The 27,193-nt window shown below is 51.6% G+C and overlaps 1 protein-coding gene across 14 annotated transcripts in view; it reads right to left on the minus strand.

Annotated features, from left to right (window-relative positions):
* The window catches only part of Wnk2 (WNK lysine deficient protein kinase 2), a 110,145-nt gene that overhangs the window by 7,658 nt on the left and 75,294 nt on the right, over positions 1-27,193 (minus strand). For 4 of the 14 annotated variants that reach the window (XM_021638178.2, XM_021638171.2, XM_060372554.1 and 1 more), the window contains 11 exons: positions 22,486-22,656; positions 22,330-22,375; positions 21,630-21,749; positions 13,015-13,835; positions 12,715-12,790; positions 11,100-11,188; positions 10,325-11,004; positions 7,760-7,974; positions 6,682-6,852; positions 5,816-5,914; positions 53-97 (listed from right to left, as the gene is read on the minus strand). In XM_021638178.2, the coding sequence (XP_021493853.2) occupies positions 53-97; positions 5,816-5,914; positions 6,682-6,852; positions 7,760-7,974; positions 10,325-11,004; positions 11,100-11,188; positions 12,715-12,790; positions 13,015-13,835; positions 21,630-21,749; positions 22,330-22,375; positions 22,486-22,656 (2,533 nt within the window). The remainder of the gene's footprint in view (positions 1-52; positions 98-5,815; positions 5,915-6,681; positions 6,853-7,759; positions 7,975-10,324; positions 11,005-11,099; positions 11,189-12,714; positions 12,791-13,014; positions 13,836-21,629; positions 21,750-22,329; positions 22,376-22,485; positions 22,657-27,193) is intronic. The other 10 variants (XM_060372557.1, XM_021638181.2, XM_060372552.1 and 7 more) reach the window with 6 other exon arrangements.

A 27,193-nucleotide genomic window follows, 5' to 3' on the forward strand; every position in this document is an offset into this window, starting at 1 on the left:
CCCATGCAATGAGAGGGGTTAAAGGGGGGTAGAAAAAAACCCAGATAATTACTACTGCTGTGTTCTTTGCCTAGGCAGAGACGCTTCAGGGCTGACCCTGTAAGGGGAGAACAAAGGACACAAGACCACAGGGTTAGGCAGAACAGCACACACCGATCACGCTACCACATGTAAGCAAAAGTCATGAGTGTGCAGGGAGGGACAGACACAGGCAGCAGTCAGAGAGGGAGGCCAGCCTGGCCTGGGAGAACGGGGTGACGTCCCCAGAGTTCATGTGCAGGCTCTCATGGGCTTCGCTGAGGAGGTAGAGGTGCCAGGGCAAAGCCCCAAGCCTCGGGGAGAAGTGTTTTGTCTCTAAAAGCATATTCCAGAAAAAGAGAAAGAAAGAAAAAACAAAAACAAAAAACAGAAAAACAAAATAAAAAAAATTGCAAAGCACACTGCTTGGGGTTCAAACACCAGGCCTTCGGGAGCCCCACTGGTTGGGGCAGGGGAACCCACTGAAAGTCAGCCATGGGGTCCCTGAATGGAGCCAGGCTCAGCCTGGGCTGGCCACCAAGGCCACTGGAGGTTTTCCAAGTGCAAAAAGATACATTGTTTTGTAGGTCTGAGGCCAATTCTGGATCCCAGATGGCTGCCTTGGACCAGGTCAGACAGGGACACCTAGCAGGAATGTCTGTCTTGGGGTTGGTACGGACTTGGGGTAACACTGTGTCTCTTTCCTACTGGTTCACCTTTCCCAGGGGCATGGGAAACACCCTTATTGGACCACCACTAAGCAGCTTTAGCCCCACTGCCCTGAGTCTGTCGGGTCAGCTGGAAACACAAAATGTGATATCTGGCAGAGTCTAGAGGAGTGGAGTAACCCAAGAACCCAGGGCCAGCCTGGGCTACAGCAGGTGCTGCCATTCTGTCCTAGCCTACGTCCACTCTAGGAGCTCTAACTGTCCAGGAAGCGCTCAGACTTCCCCAAGGTCACATAGCAAAGCTACACTAGCACAGCAGGTCTGTACCCCAGCCTGTAGACCCCCTTTTCCTAAGCAAACCCTCAGGAAGGGGGTGCTCGCACATACGGCACTGGCTCATGAGGCAGCCAGCTAGGGGACTGGGAAATCTGAACACTTACAACTTTTCTAGGACACCTGGTACTCTTGCCCCGAGGGATGGCGGATAAATGCTGGCCACCCCTTGGCCAGAGCTCAGCCCACATGGCATGTATTAGACCCAAAGCATAGTTGCAATGGGCCTTTTAATTTTAGTTTATTCTGTATGGTTTCTAAGGCTGCAGTGGGGCAAAGTGAGGTGTTTTGTTGAGTAACTCAATTTTCAAATGGGAAGAAGGGAGACGAGCAAGAGGGGTCTGGAAGACTATGTTCTGGAGAAGGAATCTTTTCACTCTGTTTGGAGGAAAAAGGGCTGTGGATTCGGGACTCAGCCCTGGCTAATGTCATACTGGGTAAAATGCCAGATGGACTGGCTGTGGCTGGCCTTCCTAAATTCCAGACTCAGGTGACCGTGGCTGTCAGCTCCCATCCTCCATATCCCTCCTGGACTGGCCTCAGATGGCCAGAGTACACAGCACCAGCCTCTGGACAAATAGGCTGGTGTTTGCCGTTCTGTGTCAACACTAAGGCCACCGCTCTCTGAAAGAGACTTGGGGGAGCAGCCGGTACCATGCTGCCAGCCCTGCATATTCCTACATGGCTCCCAATAGACCACGAAAACATCTCTGCCTGGGGCTCCTGATGAACAAGCGTGGCCCCTCCTCTCCTGCTGGGACAGGCACCGGCAGGCTCCTGCTCCTCGGGACGGCACTAGGGGAGTAGATAAAGGCAGCCAGCGGCAGGATGGTTTCAATCAGTCCCATCCTGGTCTCCCCGGACACCCCACCTGTCGTTACAGTGACGTCTCTGCATCGTGTGATGGCTCAAACCATGAACCACTGCTGTGTTGACAGAGCATCTTTTCCACAGCCCTCAGGACCTCGGCTGGCGACAAGGGCTTCTCAAGCATGGCAGATGTAAAGCTCAGGGTCAGAGACTAGGGCAGGTACTTAGAGCGGCTCCGGCCTGGAGCAAATCCTCACATCTGTTCCCTAAATCTCAGTATTCAAATACTGAGAGTCACAGGAACAGCCTCCTCAGACTCGGCCCTTCTAGTACCAGGTTTCTCCCTCCCTGTGTTCCCCTATAGCTAGCTCAGGTGGCTCAGCCCCATCCCAGCCTCCCAAAGGCCAGTCGTAGCTACAGCTAGCCCTCCACCTTCATCCCGTCCTGACATCAGAGGCTAAACTACCCCCAGAGCTGTTTCTATGAAAGACAATCTCATTCTCAAGCGGAGAAAATAACTAACACTACCCATGAAGCATCCGCTCAGAAACGTGACGCCTCTGTTCAGTGCAGGCTGCTTTAGTCGGCCTTGAGCTGCATAGCCCTGGGTCATAGAGAGCCTGGAGCTAACATGTCTGCGCTCACAGCTCTCAGTGGTAAGCCTAGGCTACAGAGCATGGATGGGGTCTCCCGTGTGCCCTGTGTCAGGGCCTCACTGGACTCTCTCTCATCACCAGTGAGAGATAAGAACAATCTGACATGGAAGAGGGCTGGCAGGGGCTTAAGAGAGTCACTGCAGCAGACCCGAGGCAAAAGAGGACAGGATGAAGTGACAACACATGAGACCTCATGTTTCTTATGGCACAGGAAGAAGCAAGATGTTCCCATGCCTGCCTGAACATGGGTCAAAGAAGTGCCTCCGTAGGCTGTAGCCATGATTTCTCACCAACGGAAGCCCAAAAGGGGCCTTGGGTTCTGGCTCACATCTCTGCCCCCCAGTTCCACATATATTGATCTTTAGATTAAGCATGGTGAATGGAGTGTCATTGTTTACCACAGAGAAGGACATGCAACTGAGTCATTGAGTCTGTGCTGGGACCCTGACCAGGCTAGGCGAAGGTTACTGACTTAGGGTCCATACTCCCTGGGGGCCAGTGTTGGTTTGAATAAGAATGGCCCCTGTAGGCTCATATACTTGAATGCTCAGTCATCAGGGAGTGGCACTACTTGAGGTGTGGCCTTGTTAGAGGAAATGTGTCACTAGAGATGGGCTTTGAGTTTTCAAAAGCCCAAGTCAGACCCAGTGTCTCTCTCTTCCTGCTGCATGTGGGCCACAATATAGAACTCTCAGCTACTTCTTCAGTACCACGTCTGCCTGTGTGCCACTATGCTCCCTGCCATTCTGATTACTCTGCAACTCTGAAACTAGAAGCAATCCCCGATTAAACGCTTTCTTTTATGAGACTTCATGCTGTCTCTCCACAGCAATAAAACACTAAGACGAGGTCTTTCTACCCATGACCCATCCCCACCTGCCCCTTGTCTCACCTTCGGCTCTGCCTCCAGTACCCTCAGAGCCCTCTCTGCCTGACTCTACCAGAGACGGCTCTCCAGCCTACCAGTGGCCTGAGCTCTGTCCTTCAGGCACTCTTTTTTCCTTCTCTGGGCTGCATGGGAGCCCAGATCTTTCTGTACTCAACGTTTAAAGAATATTTTGTTTTCCTAGGGCCTCCTGCCTCTAGGAAGGGGGGGTGTCACACACCAAAGCCACGAACTGATACTCAACACCGAGGTCACCCCGATGACGCAGCTTCACAGAGGTATGCACGCACTGCCCCCAAATCCTTCTCCTCTCAGCCTCTTGGCCAGGCTCTGTCCTGCCACCATTTGTCCTCTCATGGCTCATGAAGTGCAGGTCCCCCCACCCCACAGTCCGTGCTGGTTCTTACAGGCCTTACGTCTCCACTTGAGGACACTCTGCAGTTTACCCAGAAACCATCACATACATAGACAAACGGACACCTTAGTGAGAGGCCTGGCTCCCTAAAGCTCAGAGGCCAGCAGCAGGCAGGATAAAAGGGCCTGTGGGCTGCCACAAGACTCTCTCTTATGTATCACAGTGAGAGGTGCCAGGGTAGGGACTCACCTGGGCTCTGCCTGGCAGCACCTGAGAGCATGTAGGAGTCATAGAGTGCGGAACCAGCCCAGCCTGCTTTGGTAGGCCAGGCTTTGAGGACCAGCAAACCACGTACAGGCAGCGCCACACCTGAAACCACCTGGCCAGGCTGGCTCAGATGTTCCTGTGGTCGCCGTGACAAATCGCCGCGCACTCTGCCCTGGGGTCAGGACCTACCCAGGGTTCCAGGCGCTGTCACACCTGGTGACCTTCCTCCTGTGAGTTGTGTGCCCCCCAGGTACAGGAGGAGAGACCTCAGGGGCCAGAATAAGGCTGGCGGATGGGAACAGACTCTGCCTGCTGCCGGTACGTGAGGGACGCACAGAGGATGCCCGCCCAGCCCTTCTCATCCTCAACAACTCAACAACTGACCAGAAGCTAGAGAGACGCACTGCAAAGCCAGATGTCACCGTGCCACAAGTAGGCAGACTACTGAACAGAGAAGATGCCACCAAGAAGCCCCTGGCACTGCCACATAGCCATGTGCCCTTGACCGTCCACCTGGAGAAGGATGACCCACTGTGGGTCTCTGGTGCAAGGAGTAGGGAATGACAATGGCCTCCTGCTACAGACATGGTCTCTGGGTCCCCACAAGCACAATGTATCTTTGTTGTACAAGCAAAAAGTCATGTCCCCCAAACCAGCATCTCCAATCCAATTGTCAAAAAAAGCTCTATTTTTTTTTCTATTAAAAAAATCAAAAACCTAAAAAGCTCCAGAGCTTCGGATTGATTTGCCAATCAGCGTGAGGGTTAAAAATAAATCACGCCAGGGTGAGTCTGTCCCAGCAGGCGAGCACTCCTGGGCACCCGAAGCAAGCCCCGGGGTGTATGAGTGAGACTGGCACTGGGTTTGAGTCTGGCGGAAGTTAGAGGAGCAGCCTCACTGGCTTCATCCCTGATGACACATGGGGTATCTGAAGACTTCTAGAGTGCTCCAGCTGGGCGGGAGAGAACAGGGTCCCGGGCAGGACACAGCTCCAATGGAAGAGCTATGTGGAGTGGCGCAGGGGCCTATTCATCTTTTTGAGCTGGAGTGCACAGAGGGCGGGCAGACATGGCGGGGGGAGGGGGGCGCTGGCCCTTCCTGCTTGGTGGCCTAGCGGGAACAGGTTCTTTGTTTTGCAGTACAGGGGACGGCCCCAGGGCCTTTCTTCCACATGCTGGGCAAGCTCTGCGCCACTGGCCTACAACCCCACCCCAACATCCCTGAAGCATTCTTAGCATCTCCACATGCAGGGAACGGGAAGAGGGTGGAGGCGGGGCCGGGTGCTAGGCATTGGCCTACACAGAAGTCACACCCTCCGGGGACACTAGGCCTGTGGAAGTCTGCTGCGTGCATGTTTTGGGAGTCCAGGGGCATGTGTGTGACACAGTGGGTATCTGGAGAAGGCTGGGGTTGTCTTTTTGTTGTCATTGGAACTGGGAGACAGCAGACGTGTTTATACTGGCCACAATTGCAACAGAAAACTACATCCAACATAAGAAAAATAAATAAATGAGGTGATGGGAAGGGTGCAGAATGCCTTGGCATGTGTGGGGGAGGAGCCGTGGCGGAGGGAGGTGTGCCGCTGTGCATGATTTTGGTGCCTGGATGCAGCCAAGAGCATGCCCACGGCTGTCTGGAGCTGAGTGACTACGGACACTGTGTGCGACAGGAAAGGCTTGTGGGGGTCCACCTTCTACATGGAGGTGACTTCATGGGGTTAGAGTGGCACCCTATGAGATGTATGAGAGGTGATGAAGACGGGGTGGGGAGGGGGGGGACCGAGGGCCAGGAGGTGGGAGAATACAAAAGAACAAATACAGACAGATGGACACAGATACGGGTCCACTGAGGAATCGAGCACGAGGCTTGCTACTAGACTTATAGGCCCCTCTCTCAGACGTTGGGTGGTTAACCGTCCAGCCTGCAAATGAATATAAAGGGAAGAAAACAGAGAGACACTTATCAAGTACAGGTTGCTTCGATTCCTCCTCCACACCAACAGCCACACCAGCCTCGTAACTTAACAGCCACGGCTCCATCTAGCCCAGCCCAAGCACCAAAGCCGCTGACCACAGAACGGGAGGAGGCAACGGTAGGAACAGAAGAGAAGCGGCCCGGAGGAGGAGGGGTGGGGGAGGCGGGGCACCTTTATCAGTCACCATGATTTCTCTGGACAGAGATGGTGAGGACGGGAAAGCGCCTTATCGAGCAGCTGCTGCCTCCATGGCAGTGATGAGCAGTCCTCCCAGCCTGAGAGCTGAGCCCTTGTCCCCTAGCCGTCCCGCGGACTTTGGAAGGACCCGGTGTTTAGCACCGTCTGGCTCTGCTGTGGGAAGCGGGCAGGGCAGAGTAGCCAGGGCCTAGGAACGGGCATCGCAGAACACAGCAAGATGCCAGGCCCTGTCCCCTCCCCAGTCATCGGGCTGATCCCTCCTGGTCATGGCTACTTCCTGAGGTCCACTTTAGTGAACCTGTCACCTGCCTCTGAGCCGCTTACATGGCCGGACAATTCCATTCATGTATCCAAAGGCTACACCTCTACTTTTTTTCCTTTTTTGTTTTTATAAAGCTGCCTAGCAGCCTTAGCTGTAGCTCTGGCCCCCTCTACACACACAGGCGTGCTCCTGGAACACCACTGAGGCCCTACGTGGCTGGCACATGCTTGGAGACAGGCAAGCTGGAAATCACCTTGGCCATGAGCTCCGCCTCCATCATTGGCTAAACCGGAGCAGATGTCTGTGGACAGGGAGGCCCGGACGGAGCAGGGCTGCTGGGTCTGAACTGCCTTGGTGCCCGGGGGCGTGCTGGCGTGGGCAGGGTCCTTAGTAGGAGGGCCTCTGCTGGAGTCAGACAAATGACCTGGGCGAGGGGGGGAGAAGAGGTGACAGGCACCATGAGGCGCCACTGGGCAGGGAAGGGTGTGGCTGGGCTGGCTTCCTGCTCTCTGCTGGGTGACCTTGGGGAAGCTGAGTGTCCTGCAGAAAACCAGTATACTGACAAGCACCTGGTCTGACGTGCTGGGGCTAGTCAATGAAAATCCCAGCACCATTGTCAGACCTACTCGGTGCAAGCAAGTGGCCTTTGCACATGTCACTGCAGAGCCTCCCCTCAGCTTTGGCACTGGATTTGCATCACTTGTGCAGTCTACAGGTGGCTCACAATTAGGGAGGTTGGAGATTGGGGTTCATGGATCCTTCCCCCTCAAAGTGCACCCTGCAGCACAGCTCTAGGGGCCTCGAAGGAAACCCCAACATGCAAAGGGTGCTGCCTGGTACCCAGCCTCTGCAGCACCAGGGACTGGGTACCATGACTACAAGGCTTGGAGAACAGCCCATCCATTCCCTGCCCACACAGGCAGCCACCTAACACTCAACGAACAGGGGCCAATGTGTGCCTGAGTGATAGGGCCCAAGGAAGCAGTCACTTCCATCCCATGCCGTATCCTGCATGCAGGAATGGGGATGAAGTGTTCTTGGGCTTCCTATGTGCAATGTGGCCCAGGAGTGGGTCCCTTCTTCCACATGGGGTCAAAACCTGGCTCTGTGCAGCCCCTATCCTCACACAGGCCCGTCTTAGTGTGGAGGCCTGGGACTTCCCTGGCCTTGCAGACTCCCAGCTCCAGTAAAAGGAGATCCAGGAAAAAAGAAAACTCTGCCAGGTCTGGAGATATTGCACCAGCCCAGAAACAGCCTCTCAGGCTAACTTGGGGTCCCCCAGCACCCTCCCTCCTGAGCCCAGGTACAACCCTCCCCTCGAAGCAGCAGACCTGTGCTGGAGGCCACGACCTTGAGCTGCTGCACCAGGGGGTTCAGCAGCTTGCCCGCCTTCAATTTGCTCTTGCTGGTTTTTCTCCTTCGGCCCATAGGGGGTGCCGTGTGGAAGAACCCCACATTGGGAGGGAGTGGCTTGCCCAAGCGTCTGTACAGGGCTTCAATCTCCTGCTTCTGCTGGCTCTGTAGCTCAGAGATCTCCTTCAGGTGCCTGGAGCAGAAGAGAGGAGAAAGGGCAGGTGGGCTTCCCCTGTGAGGAGAGCCTAGGCCTCATGGGCACAAGGGAGGCTGCCTTCCTTGTCAGCCGGCTTTCAATGGCACTATTTAAGCCAGGTGGGGACAAGGTGAAGGAGATAATGTTCAATGACACAGGGCAAGTTTTCAGACATCCAGTTCATGGCCACTAAATTGTCTCAACAGCCACGGAAGCATGGGCTATTCCACATCCACACTTCTGCCTGCAATTAAAGCCTATTCATCAGTGCAGAGAGGGGAAATCAGTAGCTGTTGGAAACTAAGACTGCCTCCCTATGTGTCTCTCTCTCTTTCTCAGATGGGGTCTCATGCACCCAACACTGGCTGGCCTCAAATTTGCTCTGTAGCCAAACATGAGCTTGGATTTATTATTCTCCTGACTCTACCTCCCGGTGCAAGTGGCACTGTGCAGAGCTGGCCTACCTCTGTTCATTAGAGCAAGGTGTATTATTTCCCCCCAGGAGAGCCAAACGAGGAAGCAGGAAGATAACTTAGAGAAGGGCATTGCATGTGGGCTGTGTCTGGTGCATATTTCCACTAGATGTGCTGCAGAGGGCTACTGTCATGGTTACGGTGCAGTGGAAGGAGGCAGTGGTCCCCTGCTGGGCCCTGCGGATCTCACTTGCAACCTCCTTTGCTATTCTTCTGTAGGAGGAGGAGCTGAACTCACTGCACTTGGGAGGCTTGGTACCACCCCAATATGGGGTCCAGCCTATTTCTTCCATCTCATATGTTGGAAAAAACAGGTGTTTTTCATGGTTGAAAATGAGAAGATACATTCTAATCCTCCTCCTGTATCTTCAGTGGTGGCAAATATTTTTTTTTAAAGACAGGGTTTCTCTATGTACCCCTGGGCTGGCCCGGGGCTCAATATGTAGCCTAGGCTAGCCTGAACTTTCAGCAGTCCTCTTAGCTCTGCTTCCAAAGTACTGGAATTACAGGAGAGGTGTTAAGCCTGGCTCTCTAAATTTTTTTTTAAAAAAGATTTTCTTTAGCTCAAAAACAAAAACAAAAACAAAACAAAATCAAAGCACTAATCAGCCAAATGTCTGCCACGCAAGCACAAGGACTTCTGTTTGGGTCCCCAGCACACCTGTAATGCCAGCTCTGGGAAGGAAGAGTCAGGAGGATTCCTCTGGCTTCCTGGCCAGGTAGCCTAGACACATCTGTGAACCCAAGGCTCAGTGAGATACTCCTGCTCGTGACCTCTCTGCACTCTTTATCTGCATGCCCAAAGGTGCACATGCACACGTACACACTCACACGTACTATTGCGCACACACAGGAATATTCACACACACAAACCAGTCAGTAAAGAGCAAGCAGAAGTGATTTTCTCCCTGCAAATTCAGGGAGAGACAGCAGTATTTGCAGAGGAAGGCTGGCTGCCTGTGGGGCTATTGGGGTCAGCGACAAGACCCCTTCTTCAGAGTTCAGAGCTCAGATATGTTCTGAGGTCTCAGGCTATGCCCAGTCCTCCTTTTTCTCACCTCAACAAAAAGTTCCAATATAGTCACTTGGGACTTCCTTGCCAAGAGCTCTAAGACTGGCTGTCTTCATGCCCTGCCCTCCCCATAATCTTGCAGATACTTTGCAGTCTCAATGTCTTCTCCTCTCTCAGGGCACCTGTAGTTCCTGAGCCCATTCAGACAGTTGAAGCAAATCTCTGCTCTTCAGCCACTAGTGGAGTCTCATAGACCACACCCCAGGAGCTCTACTGTCAAGCTCCACCCTCCTTGACCATACTTTCTGGGCGAGAGGAAAGCTGAGAGAAACAGTGACAGGTCAGAGACAGATTCTGAGACAGCGAGGGACAGAGACCGATCAGCTGAGGAGGAGGGAGGTGAGGAAGGAGAGCCTGTCAAAGGTGCAGATCTCCTGGCCTCTAGCATGTTCTCCCAGAGGTCATGCAGGTGTAGAGCGTGGCTGGCCAGTGCAAAGACATCCTAGATGGGGCCTCTTTCCTCAGCTTGGAGGACAGAGTAAAATGGCCGCCTCACTGTCCCACTGCTCTGACTAGCGTCCACCAATGGACACCTCAGGGCTAGGACCTAAACTCCATCCAACAGAACTGACCTGGTCCACGCTGGCTAGAGGAGCCCTCCCCAACCATGCTGGCCACCATCCCCTCCCTGTGCCACTCTGGCTTCATGAACCTTGACCTCAGATAATAATGATGAGCCTCACCACTACATACAGCTCAAGCGAGCTTTGCCCCTCAAAAGCTGTCCTGGTGCGTTCCCTCCACATACACTCTGCCAGGGGGTGAGCCACGCCCCTCCCCCACCCGCCCCCCAAAAACATACTTTTCCCGAAGACTGCGTAGTTCCTTCTTTATGTCTGCGTCCTCAAATTCCGAGTCATTGTCACTGCTGATGTAGGAGGACTGGGAGTGGAAGGAGGTGATGCTGATGGTAGGGACCTTCACACCCGCCCTGCTGGGTGTCTCAGGGCCCAGCGAGCCAGCCCTTGAAGACCTGTGCAGGAAGGCAGTGGCCTTCTTCACAAAGTCACTTGCCACACTGCCGCTGCCTGGCAGGGAGGCCTGCTTCTGTACCTGGGGCCTCCTCCTCGGGCATTCATCCCCAGAGTCACTGGAGGCAGGCTCCTCAACGCCAACCTCAATGGAGGAGGCGGTCTGCACCCGCCGCACGGCCAGCTTCACGTCAGGGCTGGAGGGGATCTCGTCCAGGTAGACGTCGGGTGGGGCAGAGTACCGCAGGCTGTGAGGCGACGCCAGAGTCCACTCGTCCTGTGTGCTGACCACCGAGAAGCGGCCCACCATTTTGGCTGGAGAACTGCTGTCCTGCTGCCCTGGCCGCTTGTGAGGGGACCCGGAGATCCGAGCGCCACGCATCTGGGCTGGGCTGCCCTCTGTGAAGGTCCCTGGGCAGCTCTGCACGGGGGCTGCCAAGGCTTCTCTGGGAACACTAGTGCTCTGATCTTTGGGATCCATGTGCATAGGGGCAGAAGAAACAGGGGCATCCTGAGGAAAGGATGGAAATGAAGAGTCTGAGAAGACCAGCTGAGGTTGGAAACCCCTGCCCGCTTCTGGCTGAGCGCGTGCTGAGTCACCTTTACCTGGGGGACACTGGGTGCCGTAGGGGAGTCTGAGGCCACCTGCCCCGTGTCACTGTCACAGCCCAGTGTGTTGCTGGAAGATGACTCTGCTGTAGGAACATGACAGCATTACTGAAGCTGGGGAAAGAGAACAGTAAGGGGTGGCTCACGGCCCGGAGGCCCACGCAGTGGGGGTGTGGCCGCTGGCCAGGGAGGGCAGACAGTGCAGGGGCTCAGAACACTGACAATGCACTGCGGTGCCCCATCTGTGGCATCTTGGGGACATCACATCCTGGGAGACGGCCACAAGCCTGGGGAAGGGAATCGGTGTCCAGTGGAGCACCCTTGCTTTGGGCACTCGGTCCTCTGGTGCCAAAACCGTTTCCCCTGGTGCCTCTGGCTTGAGGAAGAGCACATAGGATGTTGTTGAGCGGATCCCAGCCCTACTTAGAGGGGCCGGGGGTGCCGCACCCCCCCCACTTGCACAGGCATGTACGTGTGCACACACCATTCCCCTAGTCCTCTGTTTTCAGAGAGGGATAGCACGTTTCTGGCATGCTTCCTTGGGCTGCTAGGAAGAGCCGTGGCAAAAAAAGCCCTGCTAGGTGAAGTGTGTGTGAGCAGAGACCCTTTCACGGTAGGGGAAAGTTACAGGCAGGCTAGGGCCGGAGTCGGGCCACATGCTGCCAGGGACAGGGAGTAGAGAGGAGAGCACAGATGCCAGCGAGGCCTCCAGGGGGCTGGGGAGCCACACCACACACCAAGACAGGCCACAGGCTAACACATGGCCTCACACAAGTGTGCCTTGTATACTCTATATAGGAGCCTTTCATTCCTGGGGAGACCCAAATCCAGTCCCTGTCATACGTCCCCAACTTGTGGACAAATTGATCCCCTTCCTCATCTTTGCACACCTCCAGTGACAGGGCCTCACTACCAACTGCATTCCTTCTATTTCTGCGCCTGTTCTAAAGATGAGCAGTTTGGACCAGAACCATGAATCAGGGAGGGAACCTGACCCCTTAGAAAGTAGAGCAGACCCCTAGGGTGGAGACTCAGATGTTGCATAACAAACCAAGAATCGTGTCAGCAATTCAGCAACGGGAAGTTGAGGCAGGGATCAGTGAAAGTTCAAGGCCAGCCTGGGCTGCACCACTATCTCAGAAAAAGGGTGGATGGAGGGGCTGATGTAGTACCTTAGCTCAGTGGGCTAAGGTACGTGCCCTTAGTCTAGTGGTCTAAGTTTAGTTCCCACGATCCTCCTGACGGAAGAAGGAAACCAGCTGCTACAAGTTATGACCTCTATATACCCTACCAAACCCAGGAACCTAAGCAAGAGTTCCCCTCCAGGTGCACAGCTACCGGAGCCACACAGGAAAGCATCGGGGTCTAGGAGCACTAACTCTTTAGCTGCCCAGTCATCAGGGAGCTGAGGGCCTAGACACATTTCTCACAGGGCCCCGGCACCCAACTCCCGCATTCTAGATTTCATGTTCCCAAACAGGACTCCTCCTTTGCATGGGGAGAGCAGGTCCTTCTGTCTCATCCCTGAAGGCACGAGGGTGTGACACGCTGGGCTCCAGAAGGCCTGTGGCCCTGAAGGATAGCCTGCACTAACTTGACCTTGGGGTGTTACCTGTCATTGGAGAAGACGCACCCTGCTCCCGCTGGGTCAGGGCCCATCCTGCAGGGGCCGTTTCTGACTTTTCCAACTAAAAGAAGAGAGGCGAAAAGGGAAGAACTGTGAGCTCAGTGACTAAACCCTCCATCACCGATCTGCGTACCGGCTGCAGCTGGAACGGACCCTGGCCTGCCCTGCCGCCTCTGCAAGAACGAGTGAGCTGAGCGGCTTGGTACCACACACCATGGGTGAAGCACCAAGACAGCCAGTCAGGCTCCGCAGAGCTGGGATGCCTGCCCACCGCCAGCCACTCACCGAGGGGTGGGCCTGCTGGGTGAGGCCTGGGGTCCTGTCACTCAGGGCTGCGGGCGGGTCTCCTCGCAGGGGCTCCAGGGTGAACTCTCTATCGCTTGCCTCCATGGGGGTCCCAGCCGAGGCTGAGGAGGTGGGCACATGCTCCTGGTAGAGCAGTGTCCGCAGCTTCTCATCCAGGCTCTTGATGGTGTTGTCCACGAAGCCCACCCTGGGGGGCGGCCCTTCCCCATCTGATTCCAAGGCTGAGGGTGGTGGTGGGGGAGCAGCGGGTCCCAGCGGGGGACTGGGGAGCTGGGGAGCAGCCAGGCTGATAGTCCCCACTGTGATGGGCAGTGGGGGTGGCGGCTGACCCGATACAGGCTGTGTGGCCCCAGTGGGAGGGCTGGGCTCTGGCACTCCAGCAGGCAAGGGCTCCCCTGCAGTGCTGACCTCCCTGGTTGAGATGGCCTCCCCCAGACCTGTAGAGCACTGAGAGGCTTCTGGGGCTGGGGTGCAAGGTCCTTGGCCCGTGCTAAGGGGCTGGGCAGCACGCTGGGCATGGTGAGTCTCGACCAGTGGCTGGAGGGTCTCATGGACACTGGCTGGTCCCTGGTGGGTCCCTGGACCCCCTGCCTGCTTGGCAGTCCCTGCTGCCGACTCTGGCACGGTGCTGGTGGCTGGTGCTGCCGGGATTACAGTGGTCACAGGAGGGGAAGATGGGGCCAAGGGGGTTGAGGCTCCACCAGGGGGGTTGCTGGAGCCTGCCTGGCTCAGGAGCTGCTGCGCAGCTGGGAAACTAGGTCTGTCCTTCAAGGACGGCTGGTCTGGAAAGGGCGCTGGCTCTAGAAGGAAAAAAGGGGATGAGTGGAATCACTTACCCGATCATCTTCACCCAGCCCTTCCCTGTTTACACTGATGACACCTGGGTGAGGCTCCTGCGAATTCATCTTTGTTACTCCAAGAGGCCAAGGTCCTGCCTGCCACTCGGTCCCCTCCCGACCAGGCTCATCCACCTCTCGGGATGCTCCTCACCCACAGATCTCCGCTCCTGTGGTGTTCCTCCCCTTCGCTTTTTACCACCACCTATCTGTCCACACTGTCTACGCTGGGCAAAACTTGAACGTGAGTTTAAAAAGTGAAAGCGCTGAGGGAAGCAGTGAGTTACATTTTTCTTCCATGCTTCAGAGCAAGGAGAAACCCAGAACTTTCCATCGACCGGATGCCCGATGTTTGGGGCATTCAGAACACAGACTCAGCAAAGAACCCTGGGAGTGAGCAGGGAATCAGGTGCAGGCGCAGTCCAGCATGTCCTGCTAGAGCACCCAGGGCCCTAAAGGCAGCCACAGGGGTGTGCTAGGGGTGGGCTGAAACAGGAAGCTCTCTGGAGCTCACTGGACAACCAGTCTAGCCAAACTGGGAAGTTCCAGGCTCTCTGAGAGACTCTTTCTCATAAGATGGTGCCTTAAAAAAGAAAAAAGGCAGAGTGCAGCGCAACCACGACCCCCAACACCAACCCACAGCCTCCACACACGTGTTCTCATGTACTGGACATGACACAAACACCACGCCTACAGAGTTCCCCCACACACTCACAATGAGAACCTTAACCTGGGGTGGTGACCGGGATCTGAAGGCCCTCTCCTTTCCCCAGGCCCACACAGAGCCTCCAGCCCTACACCACCCGAAGGTCACTAACTGACAAGTTCCTGTTGTACTGAGGCCACTGGCATGACGTCTATAAACAGCACACTTGCTTCCACGGTTTGGAATGTTCTATCTGTGAGCAGCGGTACGCAGCTGCCCTTGTCCAGCAGGTGCACACCGAGAGATGCTGCTGGCCACAGAGACGCTCTGGTTTCATGAGAGGCTGGTAAGGCACCTCCGAGGTGAGGGACGGTGTCCCTCCTGTGGCAATCTGTGAATGAATCCTTCTCCTCCTCCCTTTAAATGCTCCAACACACAGCATGGTACTAGCTTGCGAAACTGAATGAAACCTGCTGCACAGCCACTGCTTCTCCTGTCAATCACCGCTCTGCTCTCTGATCTGACTATTGAGACGCCTCCCACAAGTACAGTTGTGTGGCATTTGTGCTTTTGTGAATGAATTATTTCATTCAGCTTAACACCCCCAGGCACCATTCATGCCGTTGCCAATGGCTGGATCGCCTTTTTAATGGCTCAATAACAGTCCAGTAGGTTTACACACGCTCTCTTTTTTCAGTCTTCTGTTAACCTTCCATTTGTTTCCATGTCTTTGGCTATGGCAAATGACGTTGCAATAAACATAGGAGGGCAGCTATTTCTTCCAGAATTTGCTTTCAGTTCACTTCACCACACCCAGATGTGGGGCCGCTAACTCACGCGACAGTTCAGTTTTGACTTGAGGACGCTGCATGCCGCTTCCTGTCGCATCTGTACTAGTTTGTGTTCTCCCCACTGTGCGTCCACGTTCTTGCCAACACTGTCTTTGTTGTGTTTCTGCATCTGTGTACGAGCATGCACGCACACCATGGCTCGAGTGAAGAGGTCAGAGAGGGAATCTCGCAGAAGCCACTTCCCTCCAGCCACCACGCTGGAGGGTGGATCGAACTTGGGTCCTCAGGCTTGGCAGCAAGCACATTTACCCACGGAGTCATCTCCCCGGCCTTGTCTTTTGTAAACATCCTTTTCGTACCTTTCTTGTAATGACAGCCGCCTGGCATCTCCTGTGACATGCCCGTTCGTCAAGTGGACCACTCCTCTTTGCCTTTTCCTCTGTAAGTGCTCTTCACGTGTCCTGGGTGGGGAATCGCTGCTGGTTATGAGCACAGCTGGGGCTGGTGTCTTCTCTCTGGCTCATGTGTTTCCACATTTACAGTAAAAGGTTTTTGTTTTGACAGTCTGATTTGTCTTTTTTTTCCCCCCTTCTTTTGAGATAGGGTCTCAGGCTGGCCTTGAACTCGATGTGTAGCTGAGGGATGACCTTGAACTTCTGATCCCCTTGTTTCTGCAGGCTGAGGGCTACAGGGAAGCATCACCACACCTGCTTGGTGAATTTAGTCCTGGGGGTTGAACCCAAGGCTGTTTGCGTGGTAGGCCAGCACTGAGCTAAGAAAAAATGAGATACAGAGATTTCTTCTGCTTTCTCCTAAAAGTCACACAATTTTCCACTTTATGTATTTTAATTTAAATTTAATAAAATTAACAGTAAGTTGCAAGCAAAAATATCATACGTAAAATTAAGCACTTTACATTTGATTTATTAATAAATCAATTTTTGTATATTATGTGAGGCTTAAGGTCAAGGTACACTTGTTAGCCTATGAATGAGTCACTATTCAACATCCTCGTTGAGAAAACTACCCTGGCTGAAAACAGGAATCATTTTTCAAGTTTGTGAAAGAAATGAGAGTGACACAGACCTGGAAGGGTTATTCCCCTTTGCATTTCTTAGAAGGGATATTATAAAACTGGTGTTAGATCTTGTTAACCTTTGGAGGCGTTTGCCTGGGCTTGAGAATTCCTTGGGAGAGATTTGACCTGTAGATTCTATCTTTCCAGTAGGTGTGGGGTGGTTCATTTTTTCCATAGTAGGTGAGTTTTAGCAGTTGGCAAAATTTGCAGAATTAATTAGTCCTTTTCACTTAAGCTGTTCAGTCTACATCTGTAGGCTTGCTCAAAATCCCCAACAGCATCATTTATTCTTTATAATGCTGTTTCTTTTGTCCTGAGAGTGATATTTTATATCTTTTTTTGTCAGTTTTATTAGAGGCTTGTAATTTTATTGATTCTTTTTCAAAGAACCAGTTTTCAGCTTCACTGGTTTTATCTGTTTTACTTACTTGCTCATTTTAAATGTTGCTGACTGCTCCTCATCTTCCTGGTTTTGCTGTTTTTAAACAAGTTTACTCTATATTTGTTGTTCTCACTTCTCAAGGAAGAAAGTTGTGCTATAAAAGTGCTATAAAATTTCCTTATAACTTTAGCCACACCTCACAATATTTAATGCTATATTCTTGTGTTCATTCAAAAATGTCCTGACCCTCCTTACAACTTTTTTTTTTAAATCATCTTTAGATACCATGACTTGTTACTCAGCTCTTAGTTACTTTACATCAGAGACTGTAATTGATACAACGTTGACTTTTTTCACAACGTTGACTTTTTTCATCTGAGGTTTCTTTTTTACAACTCAGAGTAACTGCTCTACCTGTCCAAGAAAGGAGAGTGGCATTCCACCCACACAGAATGATCTACAAATGTGCAGTAGGTCAACCTGGTTACCGTGGCTGGTTTTCCTCTCCCCGAGAGGAGTGGGGAGACCTCTACCACCCTTCTGGACTTGTCTGCTTCTGCTTTTGGTTCTCATTGGGGTTTTCCCTTAAGATTTTATTATTTTTACTTAGGTTTTTTTTTTTGTTTGTTTGTTTTTGTTTTTTGGGTCTTTTGGTTTTTGTTTTGTTTTCTTTTGTGCTTAAGTTGCACTATTATATATAACTAGCTTCAAACTGGTGCAGTCCTGCCTCGGACTATCAGAGCTGGGACCGCGGGCTTGTGCTACCACACCAGGCTTAGTCCTGCTAAGTTTGAAAAGTTCTATTATAAGATGCACTCGTATTTGGCTCTCTTAATGTGCTTTTGGAAACTGATCCTTTAATGAATCAGTGAAACATGACCTTTTAGAACTGATAATTTTCTTTGCTTAGAAGTCTATTTTGTTTGAAATTAAAATAAAAACTCCAGCAGTCTTTTGAGGTGTGTTTATGTAGTTTATCTTTTATCATACACACCTTCCTTTTTAAAATTTTTTTCAAAAGCATATGAGTGTTTGCCCACATGTAACATATGTGCACCTCGGTATGTGTGCCTGGTGCCCATGGAGGCCAATAAAAGGATGTTGGATCCCCTCGAACTGGAGTTACAGGCAGTTGTGAGCCACTGTGTGGGTGCCTGGGGATCAAGCCTAGATCTTCTGTAAGAGCAGCAAGTGCTTGCTTTTTTGAGACAGCATTTCTCTGTGTAGCCCTGGCTGTCCTGGACTTGCTTTGTAGACCAGGCTGGCCTCAAACTCACAAAGATGCACCTGCCTCTGCCTCCCAAGTGCTGGGATTAAAGGCGTATGCCACCACACCAGGCCTTAATAGCAAGTGCTTTAACCACTGAGCCATATCTCCAGTCCCCACCTACCTTTTAAACCTACATATACTATTTAAGTTTCTAGTAGACATTAGCTCAAGTTGGGTTTCTTACTCCATTTTTAAAATCTCTGTTATTTACAGTCTGTCATTTTATCATTTTCTAGGAATTTTTTCCCCTGTTCTCTTTTTTTTTTTAAGATTTTTATTTTTAATGTTCATTTTGTCTTTCCTCTGTTTTCCTTTGTGTTGACTGTTTTAAATTGATCTTATCTATTATGATTCTGAGTACATCATTTTGAACAATTTTTTTAAATGGTTACGCTAGGAATTCCGAAGCACATATTCAGCTATCCAATCTTCTTTTGACTTAGTTGGAACACATGCTCCATTCAGAGCCACTTCAGTCAGAACGCAGAGGCCTCCCGGACACACGGATCACTCTGCCTGCCTTCTTGCGGCCATGTCACATAGCTACGTAAATGAGAAGCTCATCTGCAGCTGTGGTTCCGAATTTCCAACTGCCACATCCTTCAAAGGACTTAAGAGGAAACGGTCTGTTGTAAACCCCCACACAATGGTTCTTCCTTTGCCCTGCTGCTATTACCAGGGATCGTCTCCTTCTGTCCGAAGATTCTGAGTCTTACAGACTAGGTCCACTGGGGCAAATTCTCTCAGCCATCTTGATTTGCTGATGGCAACATTTTCTTTGTTTCTGAAGACAGTTCTTGGTCATCAGTGCTTTTTCTTCTACCGCCTTTCCAATGCTGTTTTCTTTCTTCTGGACATCATGGCCTTCCCCTGAGAACTCTGCAGCTATATGAATGTGCCCTTCCTTTGGGTGACACATCATTTTTCTGGCTGCCTTCGCTTTTTGTTCTTTCATTTTCAGCAGCCCAATGCTGTGTTCAGGCATGGTTTTCTCCAGTCTGACCTGCGTGGGTTTGCTTTGCTTCCTGAATATCCAGGTTCCGCCTCTGGCAAAACTCCGAGGTGCATTCAGCATTAATTTCTCCACATCTTTTTTTTTTTTTTTTTTTCCTGTACTCTTTTTTCCTCTCCTCAACTCTGGCACAATGTCAGATGCTTCAGCAGGTCCTTGAAGCTCTGTTCATTTTACCCTACTTTTCTTCCCTGAGTTCCAGTTAGTTAATTGGGATATTTCAATTTTTAGTGTTCAAACTTACATGCATTTATTTCTTCTCTGTATCCTGCCCCCTGCACCCGACATCTTCTACTTAACATTTGTTTCAAGAATGTTTGTGACTGTTTGTTCAGGCACATTTATAATGGTTGCTCTGAGCAGCCGGATCAGCCAACATCTGTGTCATCTCGTTACTGGGCAGGTTGGCTTTTTCCACGAAGCTGACATTTCTCAGGTTTCTACTTGCCAAGTAATTCTGGGTTCTATTTTCAATATCTTGAATGACAGATGAAATTGAATTTTTCTTTTTTTTTTGGCTGTTATGGCAAATACTGGTATTTTTGCTTTGGCAGATGGTCAACATGACCAGGAGCGGTAACCTAACGAATTACAGTCTGCCTTCTATGGGCCATGGTTGCTAGCTGGTTCCATTTTCAATACTTTTTGCAGGACTAATCCAGTTGAAATGAGTACAATCACTTAGAGGGCCGTCAGGACGCTGGGTGGGGTTTATCCCTTAGCCTAGTTCCCAGTTTTGTACCACCGGAAGAGTTCAGCTTAGTGAGGCTACATGCCACGTTTTGTGCCTTTGTGATATTTCTTGGGTCCCTTGGACTTGCTGTTCTAAGCACTGGTCAGAAACCAGCCAGCTTTATGACTTTGCCAAGCAGGGCCAGGCAGTGGAGAACATAAGAAACCAGCAGGGTTCAGGTGGAGCCGACAGCTCTAGAGCTCTCCCCTCAAGGTTTGGCCAGCTGCTGCCCATAACTTGCTGCTGCCCCATAGATTTCCCTTAGGCACCAGTGGACACAGCCTCAGCAGGGCTACCCAGAGTCCCTGGGCTTTACATCTTTTCTCTCTCTGGTGTGGCAGCTGCACTCTGGCTCAGACATCCCTGTAGGATGGAAGATGGGCCAAGACTTGACCTGTCCCTATTTTTGTTCCCCTAATCAGAGACTGATAAATGTTCACTGTCTACAGATTTCCAGTGCCTTCAAAGTGTGATTTTCATAACTCATCAAGCTTTTTTGTTTTTTGGGTTTTTTTTTTTTTGTTTGTTTGTTTGTTTTGGTCCTCCTTTATGGTAATAGTTAATTCAAATTAACAGATCTGTCACCCACATCTCCACCCCAGAGCCCCACTATATATGAACTTGCGAAGAATTGCTTCTGGGGTGTGCACTGATGAGTGTGTAGATGAAGGGTGTGAGGTTTAACTCTGTGCTCTTAGCCCCACATCGCCAGCCATTAATGGCATTCCACGCTGTGACACACCACGGTCCTCCTACCCTATGGCACATTAAAATTTACCCGCCTTGCGATAGGGCTTTCCATGGACCGGGGAGCGTGTATGAGACGAGGAGGATGGAATGTGTGAGGAGATCCTCCTTTTGAAAGCAAATCTTCCTAGTAAGGTCACCAGCCTGAGCCCCCCCCCCCCCAAGGCACTTCCTCCCAGTGTGTCACTCACTGGGTCTTACTATGAAGACCTTTTCTCTGTGGTAAAAAAAAAAATCTCCAAAAGTGCAATGGAATTCACTGGAGGCTGGAGAGATGGCTCAGAGGTTAAGAGCACTGACTGCTCTTCCAGAGGTCCCAGGTTCAAATCCCAGCACCCACATGGCAGCTCACAACTACAGTTCCAGGGGATATGACACCCTCACATAGACATACATGGAGGCAAAACATCAATGTACATAAAATAAAAATTGATTAATTAATTTTAAAACATACGGCAAGGAGACCAAGCTGACTTGGTCATTTTCGTGAGTGTAGCATGATGGGAACCCAAGCTACTTAATGAATGATCAGCTCTTTCTTGCCGAGTGATGAGGACTTGAACCTTAAGTTTTCCCCAATGACTCGTTCAGCCTTCTAAGTATCATAAAAATCAAGTCTTAACCAACAGCCCCGAGGGAAGAGTTTACAGACATGTGTGGGGATAGGGGCAGGCAGTCTCTGGAGCAGGTGAAGAGTGCGGGCTGTCATCCATGTGACAAGCAAGAATTAAGTGGTCTCAGAATCCCACCTCCCCATGCAGAGCAGAGCACTCAGAGAGCCTGTTCACCATGGGTGTACTGTAAGGCGACAGAGTCAGATGAGAGGGTCACTGCACAATCATTAAGCTGGCATCTCACTTGAGCGGTAAAAAATAGCAAGGCGGCTCAAGCCAATGCCGCCCTAATGGCTGATAGAGTAGAAACAGGGAGAAATGGTGACAGGGCCCTCTGTAGGCTGCCTGGAGGTTTGGAGTGACAGTATGGGACAGCAGCATTGGCTTTCATGGTGCCGGGTACCCAGAGCATCCTAGCACAGAGCTGCACAGACAGAAGCCCCTAGGTTGCTACAGAAGGGGGTCTGGGTTCTGTGTATTCCTACCTTGACTGGCTTCTGGCTGTAAGGAGCTTAGAGGAAGTGGGGGTGATGATTCAGAAGTGTCTGCTGCTGGGTGTTCAGCCACTGGACAGATGATAAACCACCTCTTCCCCGTGTGCAAGACTGAGAAACAGAGCAAAAGGGGTGCTGAGAGTGAGACAGTACCGCTAGGCCAGGGGACCCTACTGCTGTACCAGACCCCATGCGGAGCTCTAGAACACTCGTTTCCCCTTGAGGAATGTGTTCTTACGAGGGCAGGGACTCAGCCTCGCTCTTATAACCCTAAGCAGCTTTACTCCATTACTTCCCTCCAGGCCCCCTGATAAGGAGGCCTTAGAGAAGGGCTTCCATCTGCTCCTCATCCAGGAGGGCATAGGGTAGGCACCCAGCCTCAGAAGAGCCTCACTCACTCTCAGAAGAGCCCAATCCAGTTCTTGGGGTGTCTGTAGCACTAGCCTTGAAGGAATTCTTGGAGGAATTAATGGCAGCCAGTGGTCAGTGGCTGCTGGGACAGGGTAGCCATTACCAGCTAAGACCCACAACACCACTCCCACAATCCTTCTGGTGCAGTGGCCAATGCCCTTGCTGCTGTTCTCAACAGGGAAACTCCTAATGCCTGCTTTAGAGTGCAGAGGATGCAGGGAAATGCTTCTTCCCTAAGGCTGCCAATTCTCCCAGGTACAGCACTGGGAGATAGACTTACCATTCTGCTGATAGACAGGGGCATTGGCTTGGGACTGTCCGTTCTCCTGCATGAGGGAAAGGGATTGCAGGTCAGCAGCCATGCTCACTGAGAGCTTTTTTCTGGACCTCCTGCCTGCTGCATCCACCAGCATGTCCTGGGGACCTGGGCTCTCACCTCCCCCGTGGCCAGACCACAGGTACCCAGGTGTGGAGGGCTGGTCCCTGTATCAGAGCCGTGATCAACATCCGTGTCTTCACTGAGCATGTCCTCTGCCTTGTCCATGACATCCTTCATCTGTTCGATGAACGTCTCCCTCTCAGCGGGCAGGATGAAGTCATGCTCTACCTGCAAAGGGATGTGGGACTGTTGGTGACAGTCTTACAAAGAGCATAGCTGTATGGGGCTCTATCAGGAAAACACATACCTCTATCCTTCCCTAGGTCCCATATGAGACACGACAAAAGCTGTGTTCCCTGGTTGGGGCTGAAAAGCCAAGCGAGAAAGTGGAGGCCAAAAATACTATCCCACACCATCAGATGGTCCCATGCAGCGCTGCTTTCCCAGAGCAAGAGCTGGTCATGGAACCCCAGGCTAGCTCAACAATCTCCAAGAAAAGTAGGTGCACCGGTACTGAGTCTAGGGGAGAGGTCTTAATTTGGGACAAAAGCACCTAACAATGAGTCACACCTATTTCCCTAATAATAATTATTATTAAGACAAGGTCTCATGGAGTAGCCTTGGCTGTCCTGGAACTTACAATGTAGACCAGGCTGGCCTCCCAACTCACATAGATACCTCCCTCTGCCTCCCAATTACCAGGACTAAAAGGCATGTGGCACCACTGGTTGGTTCCCCAGAAACCTTGACTGGCCTTCTTCTCTACAGGCCATCTTCACAGAGCTCTTGCCCCACAGCCACACGGCTCTCCTCAGCACTAAATCCAGACAGCTCTTCCAATGTTGGCCAAGCTGGACTCTGCCGAACCGACCGAGTAGGCAGACCTCTGGGTCCTAGCCTTGCTGCTAAGGAATAGCACTGTAAGCTCTCCAGCTAAGGGTCTTAGACCTTGGTGTCCAAGCACAGGGATGCCAAGCAACCTTTCAGGAAAGATGCTGTCCTCCTTGCAGGCCAGGACTGAGTCCAGGAACCCATGGTTCTATAATGCCTCCATTACTGGTTCCTCATGGCCAAGGAGTTCTTGTGGAATGTCTGTCTCCACCCCTCACCCAGCGGTGAGGCAACAGGAGCAGCCCAGGCCTGGGATCTGAGGGTGACTAGGGGGCTTACACCGTGGACTGACGCCCCCAGGATATAGTCACTGTCCTTAATGCTCCCATGGGTGGCCTTGGCCCACAGTATCTTGGCTGCCTCTGGGAGACTCAACATGATTCACCTCTCCCTGTACAAAGAGCTCCAGGGAGAGAAGTCAGCCGTCTTCTTTCCCAGGGCTCTCCAGTATCTGCTCTTTCTAACTATCTCTTCCCATCATACAAATATGCAACCTCACACATGCCTGGACCACCCATCCTCTGTGGATGGGCCTGTTGCTCCCACGACAAGATGGTTGAAGAATAGAATTCTTCCAACCCCGTAGACAACACCTCCAGGAGCACTGCTACTGCCCCTGATGAGGCTGGGCCTGCCCTCCTCAGCTAACCTGAGTGCTGCTTACAGCCTGTAAATGCAGGGCTGCCTGGGGGTAGGACGCAGCGGCTACAGCCAGAGCGCCCAGGTGTGAGACACAGGCTGAAGCAGGCAGGAGCGTAGGAAGTGTTCTAAACCTGGCAAAACCAAACAAAAGCCCCCTACAGCTTCCTGATAGGGAACACGTTTCCTGCTTTTAAAAAGAAATTAAAGAGATTTAGAATAATAAAACAGAGAAAGACATAAAATTCCAGGGTCCAAGTACAAATGTAAATCAAAGCCAAGGTAATTCAAACATGGCCTGCTCGGGTCATGAGCCCAAAACCCAAGTCTTGGAGCATCCTGCATGTGGCAAGACAGTCCCAGATGGGGCAAATTTGGCTAACCCCTGTGATGATTACTATAAGGGCTTCGAATCGCAAAAGCCTCTGGTGTGTTGTGATGGCGTTCCTACCTTAGGTTCAGAGGTGGGAAGACCCATCCCAAACACAGTGGGATGTGTTTGGACTGGAGTCCCAGACTGAATACAAGAGAGTATGCTGGGCACCAGCATGCTTCCCCACTGTGGGTGCAATAAGACAAGCCATCTCACACGCTGCTGCCATAACCTTCCCTAGCATGACGTGAGCTAAATTAAACCCTTCCTTCCTTGCTCTGTCAGCTATTTTGTCACAGCAGTGAGACAGTAGCTAATCCGCACCATGTTCCACCATCTACGCCTGCGCTTTCACTGGAGCCTCCTGAAGCCTGAACCTCAAAGCAGGGACAGGGAGCAAGGCAGAGGGACCATCAGAAAGCACGGACTGTCCGCACACTTACAGCCTGCTCAGTGGGGAAGAGCTTTTAGATAACTTGGCTTTACAATGTGTGACTCAATCCTTTACACAGTTCACAGGGGAAAAAAAAATATAGAATAAGAGGAGGCTCGGGGCATCCAAGGGAAACCTGAGACCAAAAAAGATAGAGTTTAGACTGAGAAACTATGCAGGGGCTTTGCACATGTGTGTGCTGGCACACACACACACACAGTACGCGGCTGAAAACAAGTGGACATGACCGTGTGGACACGTAATTCCTAGTCACTGTGCTGTGAGGGTAAGAAGGGGATTTGCAGAAACAGGGCTAAGTGGGCAGCATGGAAGACAGAGGCTGGGGGACCATTTCATGGGCATTTGCATTATTCTTAAACATCTATAGTACAGTCTAAAAAAAAAAAATCTCTTGCTTTTTAAGTGAAAGGACTTGAATTTGGTCCCCAGATCCCACATATAAAAACAAACAAAAAACCCAGATGTGATGACATGCTTATGTGATAGCATAAGGAGATACCCCTATACACTCATGTGTGCACACGCACAAACAACACATATGTACACGTTGTGGAATGCTGCCGCTCAAGCAGAAGACTCACCCCCGTCTTAACAAGAACAGCTGCGACCACCCACACAAGACTCAAGCTGATCAGGCCAGTTTGCATGCCCCCATGTTAGGAAGGCGTTGGCAGGGTCATTAGAGCCTCACATGACCGTCTGGCACTCAGCCTCCGGCAACTCTCCCCACCCACTATCTGCCCTTGGGAAGTGCCGGTGGAAGGCTAACTGAAGAGGGAGAGTCCATCTCTGCAGCCCTGGGGAAGCTGTCACTCATGCTAGGCTGAGCCTTTTTAGCGATGGGGGTCACCCATTCTGTAAGGATGCCCAGCACTCTCCTTGGTTTGTCAAACTAGCCTTTGGTCCGTTGTTGGTACCCTATCTGGGGTATGTAGATATTTGTTCACGTCTCCCCAGGGAAAGTTCACATGACAACACATAAAGTTACCAGATACGCGCAGTGAGGAAACCCAGCCACACTGAACAGTGTAGCACCTTGCAACGGACTGAGGTACTGGACTGAGTTAAAAGGAGGAAACAAGCTGAGCACAGACCCCCTTTTCTCTCTGCTCTCTGACTGGACAGTGCTGTGACCAGCTGCAAGCTGTGGCTCTACCGATGTCCCCATCAGGTGGACTGTATGTGCCCTAGAGATGTGAGCCCAGTGCAAATCCGCCCTTGCTTATGTTGTTTCGTCAGGCACTGAGGAATCTTCGCATATGCTTATTTTTTGTTCATTGGTGTTTTGCCTGCATGCATGAGGGTATCAGACCCCCTGGAACCGGAGCTGAACACGTATGTGTGCCACGTGAGCCATGTGGGCCCTGGGAATTGGCCCTGGGTCCTCTGAACGAGTAGCCGGTGCTCGTAACTCCTAAGCCATCCCTCCAACCCCTCATATACTTATTTGTCATGCCACATGTACTCCTGTTTGATGGGGTGTTAGTCTTAGGTATTCTGGCTTTACCCTAAACTGAAGGTAACAATAATGTGAAATTCAACAAATGAGCCCTCATTACATGTTATTCTATAATAAGTTTAAGTGAAATACACACACACACACACACACACACAGGAAAGTGAGAAGAGGTTTATGGTCTCAAAGTTTGGATATTAGAGTGAGGACCTTTTGAGAAGCCACCAGATCCAGATCCTTTGGGCAAGGGCCCCTCCCTGACCAAGCCATACTTGGGTATCTCATATACTCTTGGCCAGATCTTGATCTTGGTCCCTTCTGCCTTGGACGAGAGTCCTACTAAGTAAGTGGAGAGAGAGCCCCCAGCCACCCTTGTCTGATAGCGAAAGCTGTGGCTCATCCTTCATGAGGGCTGGGTTAGTGGTGTAGCAGGGGTTTCCCTTTGGCCACAGTAGCTGATATCACTTCTAGAAGACCGACAGCAGTAGAGGCACCTTTGAGGCTGACAGGATGAAAGAAGGGCGCACCACAAGTGTGGGTAGGATTTGTTCCAGGCAGGAGAGGGCCAGGTGACCCTCTCTGACCATCCTGGACATCAGTGGCCAGAGCACGGAGCACACAGTGTCCTTACAACCTGATCATCCCATTGGCTTTGACACTCTTGTGTTCTGTTTCTTCTTTTTTTTCAACCCTTAGCCCTCACCCTGTTCCTGGCTGTAAATCCTGCTCTTCCATCCCTGCTTTGTTCAGAGCCAAGTCTGTTCTTTACCACAGTGGTTCAGGCCAGTCTTCGCAACCACGGTAGCAGGCATCAGAACCACTGTTCCTCTCACTCTGAGGGGACTGTGCTCTGGCCTGGCCTGAGGAAGTGTTTGTCTGAGGAATCCCTGTGGAACAAAGTCCTGAGAAACTCACACCCATTTTGAATAAGGCCAAGGCGGCCAGCGGATAC

Source organism: Meriones unguiculatus, chromosome 19 (assembly GCF_030254825.1).
Source record: "Meriones unguiculatus strain TT.TT164.6M chromosome 19, Bangor_MerUng_6.1, whole genome shotgun sequence".
NCBI classification, from domain to species: domain Eukaryota; kingdom Metazoa; phylum Chordata; class Mammalia; order Rodentia; family Muridae; genus Meriones; species Meriones unguiculatus.